The 15,000-nt window shown below is 39.8% G+C and overlaps 1 protein-coding gene across 1 annotated transcript in view; it reads left to right on the plus strand.

Annotated features, from left to right (window-relative positions):
* Positions 1 to 15,000, plus strand: part of mtrex (Mtr4 exosome RNA helicase) — a 27,747-nt gene that overhangs the window by 5,445 nt on the left and 7,302 nt on the right. The window contains 14 exon segments of the mRNA XM_043250971.1: positions 268 to 385; positions 1,774 to 1,905; positions 4,742 to 4,821; positions 5,882 to 5,992; positions 6,978 to 7,079; positions 8,212 to 8,337; positions 9,567 to 9,717; positions 9,903 to 10,075; positions 10,232 to 10,300; positions 10,457 to 10,585; positions 11,827 to 11,937; positions 12,168 to 12,356; positions 14,244 to 14,407; positions 14,993 to 15,000. The exon segment at positions 14,993 to 15,000 is cut by the window's right edge and continues 98 nt beyond it. Of these exon segments, the coding sequence (XP_043106906.1) occupies positions 268 to 385; positions 1,774 to 1,905; positions 4,742 to 4,821; positions 5,882 to 5,992; positions 6,978 to 7,079; positions 8,212 to 8,337; positions 9,567 to 9,717; positions 9,903 to 10,075; positions 10,232 to 10,300; positions 10,457 to 10,585; positions 11,827 to 11,937; positions 12,168 to 12,356; positions 14,244 to 14,407; positions 14,993 to 15,000 (1,663 nt within the window).

Genomic DNA, 15,000 nt, shown 5'->3' on the forward strand with positions numbered 1-15,000 from the left:
GTCTCTGTTAACACCTTCATTCCTTCATCAGAGGAGGAGGAGGTCAAACACACCCCAGAGATCTCAGGGTGTGTGTGTGTGTTCTCTGTGCTACAGAATGGAATTTGTGTTCTATTGTCTATCATGGGTGTAGTGCTGGAACTAAGTGTGTGTGTGTGTTGCATACTGTCCAAGCCACAACCGAAGCAACAAGTCAGTCAAGTTTAAGAAAATGTTCCAAGTGTCAATGCAGTTATGTAATCATATTTCCACTGTGTTTCTTGTCAGGGAGAGTTCAGAGAAGACAATTTTAACACGGCGATGCAGGTCCTGAGGGACGCGGGGGACACGGGAGGAAGCGCTGGGGGCAAATGGGACCCTAAGGGCAGAAAGGGTGGAACCAAAGGTCAGTATTCAACTGTGAACATGAGCTCAGAGTAACACACACACACTGTCAGGATCCAGTCGATTTCAGATGATTAAAACTGAGCTGGACTCATTATTATTTCAATTAGTTTTAAATGGAATATAGATCAGTTTTCAAGTCCTCTGGGTTGTGAACTGTTTCACGTTCATTTTAAGGTTAAATGGTGTATGATGTGCAGTAAAGGGCCCTAAACACTCCATTCAGTCACTAGTTTAGATTAAAGTTCAGCCTTAGATGGATCATTGATTTTCTGGGACTGATCTGAAGCATCAGTATGGCACTGTTTACACCAAATGATGTTCATTTTTGCTCAAAAATCAGCTGTTGATTGTTTGCTGATATAAAGGTCACTCCCAGACGTTTTCTAAACTCAGCTTGTGAAGGATCTTCCTGCATTTTAAGCTAATGCTGAAGTCATTTCATTTAAATTTAAATCGGCTTCCTCTCGCTGGATTTTGCTGTCAGGTGTGTCTACAGTTGGGCATTCACAGAACGGATAAATTAATGATCTCACACACACACACACACACACTCACACACACACACACACACACACACACACACACACACACACACACACACACACACACACACACTCACACACTCACACACACTCTCACACACACACACACACACACACACACACACACACTCTCTCACACACACTCACACACACACACACTCACACACACACTCTCTCACACACACACTCACACTCACACACACACTTACACACACTCACACACACACACACTCACACACACACTCTCTCACACACACACTCTCTCACACACACACACACACACACACACTCACACACACACACACACACACACACACACACACACACACACTCTCTCACACACACACACACACACACACACACACACACACACACTCTCTCACACACACACTCACACACACACACACACACAAGTGGTTGTATTTATAGGAGCACTTTTTTTGGAAGTAGGTTCTTTCTCCAGCTCCTCCAGAGTTTGCCGCTTCCTGGAGCTGATCTCTGGGTCTGGTGAATCTGAATCTGATTGGACCAGGAGCATCTCGTTCAAAAATCACCAAAGAGTTTCAGTATTTTTCCTGTTTAACACTCGTCTGTCGTTATATAGTGTACTAAGACCGGTTGAGCACTGCTTCTGCTTCAGAATGGGAGTATAGTTTTTAGTCATATCGGCCTTTTTGCTTTAAACCCTGATTTAAGTCATTTTTTTATATATAACATTAATTTATAGCTGTAGTTACTTTGCGTTTAGCTGTTATTAACGTATTAGTGTTTAATGTCTGGCATATTTTAGATTTTTGGCACCGTCCTGATGTTACATTTGTCTGTTTTGCTCTGTTTCTCTTAGGTCCATCCAATGTCTTTAAGATTGTGAAGATGATCATGGAAAGGAACTTCCAGCCGGTGATTATCTTTAGCTTCAGTAAGAAAGAATGTGAGGCCTACGCGCTCCAGGTGGCCAAGCTGGATTTCAACACAGGTATTATCTTTATAACAATTAATAACTTGGTTCTCTTTCATCTTGGGCTGATTCTTCGGTTAAACCAATCCTCAGGAAGAGGCAGAATGTCATTTTTCTTCTTTGATGAAATATTTGCTTGTTTTTCGTTTCGGAACTTATCGTTTATCTCACTCTTATGGGAGCAATGATGATTTATCTCTCCTCTTAATTACAAAGAGATCGAATAAAACGCAAATCATGGCCAAAAGTGTCAGCAGAAGAAATGAGCTCAGCTTTGGGCTGTTTTTATAGATTTTTTTACTGAGCTCTTTATCAAATCTTCCTCTGTTAGAAACAGAATCTGTGGCAGAGCCAAACTCTTCAGAATCAAACTCTATTGACGTGTCAAGCCTTCTCTTCCCTTTTGAGAGAGACAACTCTAACGGTCTTAAAGCCTCTCTGCTTCCCATGCTGCTTTAGTTAGCGAGCCCTAATTGGACTGATTTGGTGCGCACAGAAGCATTGCATTATTCTGTATTTTTAACCATGTTTTGGTTGAGAAATAGCGTGCACTTGAAGTCTCTGGCCTTTGATGGTACCGGGCGAGCTCTTTGGAGCGCGGGCAGTCCTGTGGACAGCTGTTAGTGTTTTGCGAGTACAGCTTGAGGTGGGGGAGTGTTTTCATTGGCTCTGTCTTAGCGCATGTCATCATAAGAGCTTTCCAGCTCAAGTGTGATTTTATACAGGCGTTCCAGGACGTTTTCATCATTTCCAGCATGCGAGAGTAGAGATGGTTTGCTAATCTTTTGAAGAGTTGCTTAAGCGGTGACCGCTGCAGAGATGTTGTGGTCATATTGGGACAGGCAGATGCTTGGACTAATCAGTATCGCTGCTTGGACCGTTCTTTTGTTGATGGAAGAGGAAAAACAATGCTAAATGAATACAAGATTACCTAAAAGTGTGTATGCATTAAATGGCTAAATAAACTTGAGAGTAGGATGAAGTCCAAAATGTCAGAAGGCCAAATCGAAGTCATATGGTGCAACCGATATGCAGAAACAATATGAAAGAAGACCCCAGCTGACCCTCATGAGGTCGTCCAGTCTCAGACAGCTTGACCTTTGAGCTGGAAAGGTTATGTCAGCTTTTAAACTGTCATTTGGTGCAACCTTCCAAAAATGTAATGCATAACATTTAAATAATTCATGTAAAAAATGTTAGATGTTTATAGCCTTTAAAAACCATAACGTCTTAAGACTTCACGGCCGAGGAATTCATGTTAACGTTTTTCTTGAGGGGAGACCCTTTCATGCACCTGTCAAATATGAGATTTCAAGCTTTTTGCTTTTTCATACTAGTAGAAAGTTAAGTGTTTCTTTTATAGCACTTTATCTGTTTGAATCAATATTTCAATTAGAATATATATTTTTAAGGCTGTTTTCTCAGTTTTATTCTTCTACACTGAGCCAGAGATCAGTAACACTCACCAAACTTTACTCTGTCTATATCATGTATGATTTGATGATATACAACATTTTATTATTATTATTATTATTATTATTGTTATTATTGATGGTAATCAATCATTTTATTTTTTAAACTGGCTTCATCCACAGCGTTTAGATGTTTTAGGAATATTTTAGGAATGTATGCAAATTAGCACATATTTCATTAAACAATGCCTCATTTGCATATTTAAAGTTAATATAAAAAAAGAACATGTAAAACAAGTTTTCCGTTTCCTTGTTCAGCAGCAGTGTGTGAGATCAGGTTTTAACAGCACTAAGCTGAATGAAGTTAGCATCTTGTGAAGGAGTATATCTGGGGGGTTTTCAATCATATGCTAGATTTAATTATTAATTTGATTTTAACCTTTTTAGTTAATTTACTAATCTAGTTGTGTATGTGTGCTAGTAATTATTTTTTTATTTTGCCTAAATTAAAATCAAAATGAGTTAATTTATTTAGTAAAAGAGGTTGAGCTAAATTAAACTGAGTAATGTAGCCTAGGCAACTGAAATAAAAATAAAAAATGCCTGCTTTTTAAAGTTTTTATGGTTTTAACTTCAGTTTTAGCTGTTTTTAAAAACCCTGTGATTTATATGCACTCATGTTGTTAAAGTTAAATACATTTTATTGAATCACACAAAACTTATTGCTGTTATTTTAATAAACATGTTTATTTTAAAGCCTCTTATTGTTCGTTGTTAGTTCCGTCCCCATTGATGACCAGAAGCTAAACCTGTTGAGAACCGCTGCTCTTTATTTAGTCTGTGTTTTGTTTTGCTCTGAGCCTGCTGGGATAGAAAGAGAGATGCTCTAATCCTTTATACACATTGTTTCTAGACTCTCTCTCTCTCTCTCTCTCTGCTGTGCACTTCATGAATATTTCATTTTTTCCATCTCAGTCTATATGTTACTCCCACTACATGTGTGTATCTCACACACACACACACACACACACACACACACACACACACACACACACACACACACACCTGCCTTGGTTATGCTGGCTGTGTTTGAGAGACTCACTCTGGAGTAGTTCCACATCTGTATGAATGTCTTTGTTTTGCTGAACACAAAGGAAGATATTTTGAAGTGAGTTTGTAACCAGACTGTTTTGGGTCCCATAGTATTTTTTTTCCTACTATGGAAATCAATAGTGACAGAAACAGCTGGATATTTTTAAATACCTTCCTTTGTGTTCGGCAGAACAAAGACATTCATGCAGATATGGACCCACTCGAGGGTGAGGGAGTTCTCTTTTTTTTGGGTGAACCGTTCCTTTAAGAACACACACACACACACACACACACACACACACTTCTCACCTGATTCTTGTTTGATTTCTAATTTCTCTGTCCAACTCCAGACGAGGAGAAGAAACTGGTGGAGGAAGTGTTTAACAACGCCACAGACTGCCTGTCTGATGAAGACAAAAAGCTGCCGCAGGTAGAGCTGTGTTATTAAGTGCTCTGTCTGTGTTAAAATACACCTTAAACCGATGACTTGACTTCTTTGACTAAATATTGTTGAATAGTGATCTACAGTATGTGGTTTTTGAAAGTTAAACGCTAAATTACTGCATTACACTAATAATACACAAAATAATATGACCCATACGACCCCTTTAATGATGCACTGATGATAATTGTTTAAATGAAGACAATAATGAATATTTTAACTAATCCGTTTTCTTAATACTGGTTAAAATGCTGAAATGTGGAGTGTATCATTTCACTAAACCTTTGATTTTAGTGAAAACTCGGTGTAAATCATGCTTTTTAGTCATTTTGCATTTAATGGTTTTCCGTAGACGTTGCCCTACACAGCTTACGTGTTTTATTTTATTTGTGCAGGTTATAAAAAGTTTCACATTTGATCTTACATTTTGCATCCGCCGCTTTTTATCCATAACCTTGAAAGTCATGAATCAGAGAAACGTGAGCGACCAAGTGAAACCAGTCCAGAAGTCCTACAGATGTTAATGGCTTTGTCATTGTTTAAGGTTTATCAGCTGTTTGAACTCTCATTCTGACGGCACCCATTCACTGCATGCATTAATCCCACTTCTCCAAATCTAGTCAGATGCATAATCAAACTCTACATGTGGGATGTCCTAACATGAACAGCCTGCGCTCTCCTTTAAAACATTAACTGTGCATTAAACATAATTGAAAACTTTTTTCTTCTTATTCTGAAGAACATGGTCAGTTTTAATGAACTGGTAGTAAATTGCCCCAAACTCAGAATGGCTAATAAATCTATTTTCATTTTATTGAGTACTCTAAAATGAACCGCATGGTCCACATTAAGCTTTTAAGATGTTAAAGTCTCCCATTCTTAACATCCAGTTCTTTTTAAGATCAGAATATGCTCTTATTCTTGTAAGCTCAAGAATTATTGAAGCTGGTGTTGATTAGCTGCTCGATGCTAATCTGACTGGGCTGTGAACGCAGTGCTAACGTTGAGCCGAAGCTGTGTGTGTTTAATTGAGCTGGTTTGTGATCAGGTGGAGCATGTTCTGCCGCTGCTGAAGAGAGGAATCGGGATTCATCACGGCGGCCTGCTGCCCATCCTCAAAGAGACCATCGAGATCCTGTTCTCTGAGGGACTGCTGAAGGTCAGCTTGATCCAGAAACACCTCATAGTTCACAACCTTTAGTTGTTTGGAGTTTCTTTTCCATTTTTGGTATTTTAGTTCTTTGTGTTTGCCCACTTTTGTTTTGTATAATATTCTCACGTGGAACTCAAAAGATCATAAATGAGGAATAACACTGAAAACCATAAATCCAGTCCAAACGGCTCATGATCTATGTGATCTAGATCCAAGTGTTCTGTCATCATGTCAGCTTTGTGCGAGCGACTGGAAGATAAGGGCATCACTCGCTCTGCAGGAGCTCCAGAAAATGCCCTTTCAGTGTTATTTGAGAGAAAACAAGAGGAAATCGCACAAATGCTGATGATCTCCTGACGTGTAGCAGTCACTATTACTAATGACCTTTTACAGAAATAAACAGAAAAGTCTTCAGTAAAAACCTGTTAAATGGTTAACGGTCAAACTAAAGGGAAAAGCTGTAAATTAACGTTCCCAGAATTCCCTGCATTGCATTCGTTTGAATTTGCAGTTTTTTCTTTAAAATCACAGTTTCTTCTTAGGTGTTCTTATCAGTTCTGTTTATTAGGGCCGTTCATTAGATCTTATGTTCTTAAATGATGATTTATTGCGTATTTGAGTGTTTGTGTGAGTGACACCGAACATGTTGATATTTAAAAGCTGTTTGTGCTGGGCTGTGGTTCATCATGTGACTGCTTTTGGTGATTATTAGTGCATTTCAAAAGGTACAAAACAGATTTCAGTGCATTAATAGGTTGGTATATTAATGTTATATCGGTTAATGAAATTACGGTAAAACCAAAAAAACGTTTTTACTGAAGAATTCCAGCAACCACTGCTTTTTTGTGAGTCTACATTACACACTGCATGAAAGGCAATATTGGGAATGCCATAATAGGGGCACTTTAAGCCAAAAGGTTTTGGCTGAAACGTTGACCCCTCACTAGTGTCGATGCACGTTTCCTTCATCTTCCTCTCTGTCGTCTTCAAGGCCCTGTTTGCTACAGAGACGTTCGCCATGGGAATCAACATGCCTGCCAGAACCGTGCTCTTCACCAGCGCGCGCAAATTTGACGGCAAAGACTTCCGCTGGGTAAACCTCATTCTCTGTCCTGCTTCTAATCGAACTTCCGAACGCGTTTCGGCCGAGAGGACTGCCACGTATTGTTTGCGCGAGAGCGAGGCAATGACTCGAGCTGTTGTGAAAAAAAGGCCCTTGGCTTTTATACTTCGGCAGCGAGCGAGCGAGCGATGGAGGCTGCCATCTAAAAGGTTTTGTAAGGAACATCTGGTCTCCGTGAGTCTGCCAGAGCGCACACACCGGACAGATCGCAGCTAATAGCAGATAAAGCTGATCCGGGGTCAGCTGCGGGTCGCTGTAATAAAGCGGAGGAACGTTAGGACGACTTATCAGGCAAAAACAATATTTGCTAAATGAATGGCTCGATGTGTTACGTTGTTTGAGTCTGGTGCCAGATTGTGATTTATCAGAGCCGGACCAGTAAGAAACCTTTATCGTTTGGGTAGCTGCAGAACAAAATCTGCTAACAAACACATCTTGTGTTATTAAACACGTCAACTTCTTGAAAACATGAAAATCAGTTTACACTGATGTTATAGTAGCTAAAAAAATAGTAGCTTTTTATTAGTACTTTCATAAAGCACATATTCTACGTCCCTACTTCCTACCCAGTGCCTAAGTTTAACAGATACTTTACTAATTATTAAAAGCAGCAGATGATTTAGTAGTAAATGGTTTGCTGATATCTATATAATAAAACGAAGCGTGACCAGAAAGCATGTTTCAAATGGATCAGGAGTCAGAATAAGGACTTTACAATAATCCCTAGTTCATTCTTAATATACCCATTTTGGCCCCTGGTGATTTTATAGTTGCATGGTCATATATTTCATTAACTACTGGATTTCTGTAAACATTTAACAAATAACACCAATAAGAGAGGTTATTTAAATAATGTAATGCATGTGGTGCAGAATACTTTTACTATTCCTTATTCAGTATAAGCTGATATATTTTGTTGTAGATGTTCAAATCAGTGTTTATCGTCAAATGAAGCATGCTATGCTGTTAAATAAACACCTGTGTGGGTCATGTCGTCTTTGACCAGTCAAGATGTTTTATTTCCGGTATTTGCTTTTTTTCCTTTCCCCAAATGTTTCAGTAAAGTAAAATTCTTCTCTTCTCCCCCATTCCTCCACGTTAGATCACCTCGGGAGAGTATATCCAGATGTCAGGACGTGCTGGCAGAAGAGGAATGGACGAGAGGGGGATAGTCATCTTCATGGTGGATGAGAAGATGAGTCCAGCGGTGGGCAAACAGTTACTGAAGGTAACACTGAAACTCTGCTTTAAACCTCAAGCCCTTCTCCCTCTCTGAGCTTCGGCTCGCTCGGTGTTCATTAACACACTCCTGAACATGAAGCCTGTGTCCCTCTCACACACACACACACACACACACACACGCCTGCCAGCGTCCGTCTCCTCTGAAGCATCCCATCTCTGCTTGGGGTCTGTAAGAGTATTGCTCAATGCCTCCCTGACTGGTTTGAGTTGTATTTCTTCATGCTTCTGCTGTAAAGTTTCCAAGAGGATTCTAGGAAAGCCATGTCTTTAATGGACTGGCACGTCTGCAGTGCCTTCTCAGTTTTCTCCTCCAATTCGTGCTCTTTGTTGCAAAACCTGTTGATTAATGGATGGGGCTGCGGTTTTCTTGCTCTTCGTGCTGTCAATCGTTTGTTTTTAGACATGTTTAAAAAAGGCTTCAGTGGGTGATTGTTATAAATTATATTCTTTTTAAGAGATTTTTGTCTCGCACAAGCTTTTTATTTGAAGTTGTCAAGAGAGTAAAAGGTCTTAGAGAGCTTACAGTGGGTGATTATTAGTGTGTGGCCAAGTTTTCCCACGGAATTGGGCTGCTTTAACATTGTTGGGTTTAAGTAAATCCAATAATGATTTTATTGTTTTATTTAGCAGCAGAAGTTTTTTTTTTGTTTGTTTGTTTCCCTCCTCGAAACACGATTAGACTAGTTTCGAGTCACCATTGGGCAGGTAAAACCTGGCAACCCTGCTGATTGACTCTTCACAGCGTGTTTGATTTCACTGCTTACCGTTTTATCAAATATGAAGATACATTGCAATCCATGTTAATGAGCTTTTTATTAGATCATTTGGCATCTAAAGCATTTTAATAGCAGTAAGATGTTTTAATAGCACGTGATACAGTTTTAGGGATTCAGTGTGTCTTCACCTAAAAGGTTCATGGGTGTTTTTGCATGTCATTTCTCATGTGTTTATGCAGTGTCAAACATTGTTTATAGAGCTAAAATTAATACATGAAAAAAAAGCATTTTTACAGATTTATTTATTAAACCAACTTGAGCCTCTCTTTTTTTTTTTTTTTTTTTTAATACGTGCAATTGAAAATGCATTTAATGATTCAACAGTATTTGATATTGCAGAAATGGTTTGCCGTGGTCTTCTCGCACCGTATGGATTTATACTTTATACTGTTTAGTGTTGGATTGGTGATTGATTCACCGTCATCCTTTATTCTTGTAGGGCTCGGCTGATCCTCTGAACTCTGCGTTTCATCTGACCTACAACATGGTGCTCAATCTCCTGCGTGTGGAGGAGATCAACCCCGAGTACATGCTGGAGAAGTCCTTCTACCAGTTCCAGCACTACAGAGCCGTGCCTGGCGTCGTGGAGAGTAAGAGCTCTTGATTTACAGGAACACTTATTCTGTAGTTTTTTTTTATTCACCATTCTTATTATATGTGGAAAAGAGCAGCAGTAATGTATTTTCTTTTGCGTTTCGTAGTAAAGCCCGTTGGCTTTCAGAACTAGTTTGATGTTGTTTTTATCGTTCCTGCTCTGTTTCGGTGATTCCCACAGAGATGAAAAAGCTGGAGGAGGAGTATAATGCGATACGAATCCCTAATGAAGAGAGCGTGGTGACCTACTACAAGATCCGTCAGCAGCTGGCCAAACTGGGCAAAGAAATTGAGGAGTTTATCCACAAACCCAGATACTGCCTGCCCTTCCTGCAGCCGGGCAGAATGGTCAGGGTAAGTGTCCAGCGGCTCGGTCTCCGTCAAATACGGTTAGCGCTTCGTACAGTTCAAGCCAGCAGCTTTGGTTGGAAGACGCAGCTGTCCCAGACTTGGCTTTCTTGGTTTGTGGAGGCTCTGAAAACTCTAAACGCTCTGGTTTTTCATATCCAGGTGAAAAAAGAAGATCTGGATTTCGGTTGGGGTGTAGTTGTCAATTTCCACAAGAAGACAAACGTCAAGGTATCGCCCAACTCGCATGCGTCACGTGTTGCGAGAGAGCTAATTGTTCTTCCTCTTATGTTTCTGTATAAATGTCAAAACTTCATGAAATGGCTCATGCATCAGCGTTTGGTTCCTAAGCGGTAAACGTCACCGAGAGGACACTGTGTGTTGCAGGCCGGGGTTGGGGAAGCTGAGCCGTTGTTTGTGGTGGAGGTTCTGCTTCACTGCAGTAAAGACAGCGTGAAGAACGCAGCCACGGAGTCGGCCAAACCAGCGGCGCCGGGGGAAAAGGGCGAGATGCAGGTGAGAGACTGACCTGGGAATCTGACCCAGAAACGCCACACCAGCCTAGATATGTGGAAGCATGACCTCAATCATGTACAGCTAGCCACCGCTAAAACACGCCACCCGAACTTATATGAGGTGCTTCTTTCCCTTTTGGTTTAATTGGTTTTAATACAGCAGCCACTATTAACTTCCTGTCACACATACCAGAGACGAGTAATCTAATGCCCTTGACACTTTGTTTCGCAGTATTAGAGATATTGTTCATTCTAAATTCAATGCGTTTTTAGTTTAGTTTTTATCTCATTGTTTTTGCTGTACATGTCCCTGGACTACAAAATGAGTCCAAGTGTCAATATTCTTGAAATTGAGATTTGTGCCTGATTTAAAAGCTGAATAATGAGTCTTTCACTGATGTCTGGTTTGTTAGGATCGGACGATATCTGTCTGTGAGAACTGTTTGAAAAATGGGAGCAAAAGAATCTAAATATTGAGAAAATCCCCTTTTAAAGTTATTCAAATTAAGTTCTTAGCAAAGCATATTACCAATCAAAAATTAATTTATTTAGAGTAGGACATTTACAAAATATCTTCATGGAAGAAAAGTCAGTAGTTTTCATTCATACAGTGTATTTTTGGCTATTGCTGCAAAAATACCTGACGTAGGACTAAGTTTGTGCTCCAGGCTCATAAATATCAGTTTTTGTACTGCTACATGTACTTCATAATAGTACTTTTATAGTAATTAGTAATGTTTTGTGAATTAACAATTTTTTTTAATGTTTAATCTTTATTTTTGTCTTGAATTAAAGTTTTTATTCCTCCATTTAGGTCAACTCAAAATAAAAAACAATGTAATATAAGGGCCTCCCTCCAGCAGGAGAGATGTTGATTGGCTGGAGCTCAACACGCTAGCGCTTACTTTGTTTTAGCGTAACCTAATAGAGTAATCTGTCACAAAGTATAAGAATCACCAAGCACCTTGTCTCAGTTGTGACTGCAGTGTTTTTGACCTCTTTCCTCAAATGTAAACTGATTTAGCTGGAGCTCCGGAGGTTTGAGGTTGATGGCTCTTGTTTTTCTTCCTCGTCTCCATGAGCTTGTAAACTCTGTTTAATGTCCGCCCGCTCCTGCTGAATGTGTTTAGATTGACCCTCCAGCTTCTCGCTGTGCTCATATATGGCCACGGCGTGAAGCTCTTCGTGCCAGAGGCAGCCAGACATGGTTCATCCAATCAGAAGTGTGTGTTTGTCGTTCAGGTTGTTCCTGTGATTCTTCATCTCATCACCTCCATTAGCTCTGTGCGCCTCTACATCCCCAAAGACCTGCGTCCGTACGACAACCGACAGAGCATGCTCAAATCCATACAGGTCAGAGCACACACACACACACACACACACACACACACACACACACACACACACACACACACTCATCAGACCTGTTATTCCATGCAGAGCGTAACAAATGAATCTTTCCCTGCACAAGCTCCACACAGTCTTTAGCTCTTTCCGTCTCCTGATGGAAGGTGTTGATTATTGATGATTATAATACTTTCAATGGTTTTGGAGATAAATGGCTGCTTCTGTCTGGTTTCCAGGAGGTGCAGAAGCGTTTCCCGGATGGCATTCCTCTGCTAGATCCCATCGACGACATGAGCATCAAGGACCCGGTGCTGAAGAAGGTCATTCAGAAGGTGGAGGCGTTCGAGCACCGCATGTACACACACCCCCTGCACAGTGACCCTAACCTGGAGGCCGTGTACACGCTGTGTGAGAAGAAAGCTCTGGTGAGGTCACGGCCGTTTCTTTTCGTAGACGCGACCTTCTTCTGGTCAGCGCAGCTCAAATATCATTTCATTGTTCGAGGCGCAGCAGAAGGGGTGGTGTCACTTCCCGCGGCTGAGGTCTTGAAGCTCCACCAGAACTAGACAAAAGCGGGAAACTGGCATTAGTGCATGGTGAACAAGGGCTTAAATCAGATCGTAATCACTTGCATTGTGCGGCGGCATTCAGGGGATGAATGTTTTTGTCGTAATGCATGAGTTATAGTTGTTGTTGGGTTTGAGTGATGCGGTATGAAAATGGTCAGATGCATTATGGGCACTTGGGATGTCTCTCCAAACCAGATTAGTCTTTTGGTTCAGTGCTGTTAATATAAATCTACAGGAAGTGATCCAAGAACTAAACCGGCATGGCCATTTTTTTTATAAATGAATTTGGATTAAAAAAAAAAAAAAATATATATATATATATATATATATATATATATATATATATATATATATATATATATATATATATATATATATATATATATATATATATATATATATATATATATATAATATATAAATACTTTTAATACTATAAATATAAATTGCATATGCTCATTGCATTGCTCATTACTTGGATATTTAAATTATTTAATGCCTAGATTAAATCATAATTTTGTAAAACAGTCTTTTCGTGTTGATTACTTTTGCGTGTCATCAAATAGTGTCAGGTTTCTTGAGCGGTACTGTTGTTCATTGAGCTCGTGGGAGGCGTGAATGTAGGTCGCAGCGTTTAGACACACATTAGCATTAGCATCGCGCAGTTGAACGCTGAAGTATGTATTGTTGATTGTTGGACGTGGTATCTGGAGGAGTGAGACGTTCTTGCCCTTCTTGCTCGAAAACAATTCAGCTCTTCTCAAGTGTCCTGTTCTCAGTCTGTGTCTGAATGGCTTTAGAAGGATCTCAGATAAGCTTTAAAGTGGATAATGGCCTTAGAGTCAGTCAGACAGGAGTGAATCATCTGTAGCGTATCAGCCCAACACCATTTAACCTCGCTGTCTCACTGACGCTAGCTGTCTGGACGCATTTAGGTGCTTTCTTTTACTGAGAAGTAGCTAATTATTTCATGTTAACTAGCTAGTTGTCACATTTTCCACAGCTGTGTAATCTGCTCTGTCTTTACAGGTCAGTGGTGACATGCTGAATGATGTGATTATCACTGTAGTTAAAGGAATGAAGAATATAGCACACCAGCGCTAGTAGGATTATAAGCAGTTTAAAGACCGATTAAAGCCACTAAATAATAGTCATGAATTACTCCCCTCATGTTCCAGAACTAAGACAACACACCTTTAATACGTTTTGTCTTTTTGTCAGTGTATGAGTGGAACTGTCAGAATTATTGTTTACTGAGATTATTAAAAATCATTGGGAACTCGAAATAAAGTTTAAACCATAATTATTAGTCGAAAACCTCATACTCCTGATGGCGCCATTTACATTAAGTTAAAATGCACAATTACCGAAACTGAAATAAAAAGGTAAAAAAGCCAAATTATAAAAATTAATTGAGAAATAAAATGATTGAAATTATTAAAAGCATACTGTATAACTGAAATGGAAACTGAAAAACCTCAAACAAAAGCCAATTTGAAGTTTTATATAAATAGTTTTATACGAATAATACTAAAATAACTTTTTTGAGATGGAGACTCACTTCCTGTTTATCGTCATTATTTCCTTAAATACTCAACAGAATTGCTGATGTTATACAGTGGGAGGAAAAGGACTAGTTGATATTTGTCTTTGAAAGGAAGCAGTAATTTGACACGTGTGTAAAAACGCTGTTCTGCAGTCCCCAGAAATAAATTAAAGTTCTTGTTTCCTGGTGTGTTTCAGATCGCAGGAGACATTAAAGCGGCGAAGCGCGAGCTGAAGAAGGCCCGTACCGTGCTGCAGATGGACGAGCTGAAGTGCAGGAAGCGTGTTCTGAGGCGCCTGGGTTTCGCCACTTCCTCTGATGTCATCGAGATGAAAGGCCGCGTGGCGTGTGAGATCAGCAGGTCGGCTACCAGCACAACTCAAATAACCACCGAGTCCTTGTCTTAAACCACGCTAGCTAATAGACTTGTCTTAAAGGGATAGTTCACCCCTAAATGAAAATTCTGTCATTAATTACTCTCTTCACGTCGTTCCACACCCATGAGACCTTTGTTTGCAATCGGACATCTCCATAGACAGCAACACAACTCAAATGATCCAGAGACATAGTAAATACATCAGTGAAACAGGATGTGACATCACTGGCTCAACTTCAATGTTGTGTCGCTATGAGAATACTTTGTTGTTGTTTTTTTGCAACAAAACCAAAAATAACATTTTCTCCCGAGTTATGTCTTCCGCCATTTTAAAAAGCAGCTCGTAAAAATACATTTAATGCATCTAATTAATCTAATTTAATGTAATGACACTCTCTATAAAATGGCAGAAGACGTCATTCGAAAGAGGAAAGGTTAAGTAAATGTTTCGTTTGGGTTTTTATTCGTTTGCGCAAAAAATATTCTCGTAGCGCCTGAAAACCGAAGCTGAACGCCGATGGAGAGGAGCCGCCTGTGGAGCTGAAGGTTTTGTTTTCTGGTTGTTCACAGCGCCGACG

The sequence above is a fragment of the Puntigrus tetrazona genome, chromosome 10 (assembly GCF_018831695.1).
Source record: "Puntigrus tetrazona isolate hp1 chromosome 10, ASM1883169v1, whole genome shotgun sequence".
NCBI classification, from domain to species: Eukaryota; Metazoa; Chordata; class Actinopteri; order Cypriniformes; family Cyprinidae; genus Puntigrus; species Puntigrus tetrazona.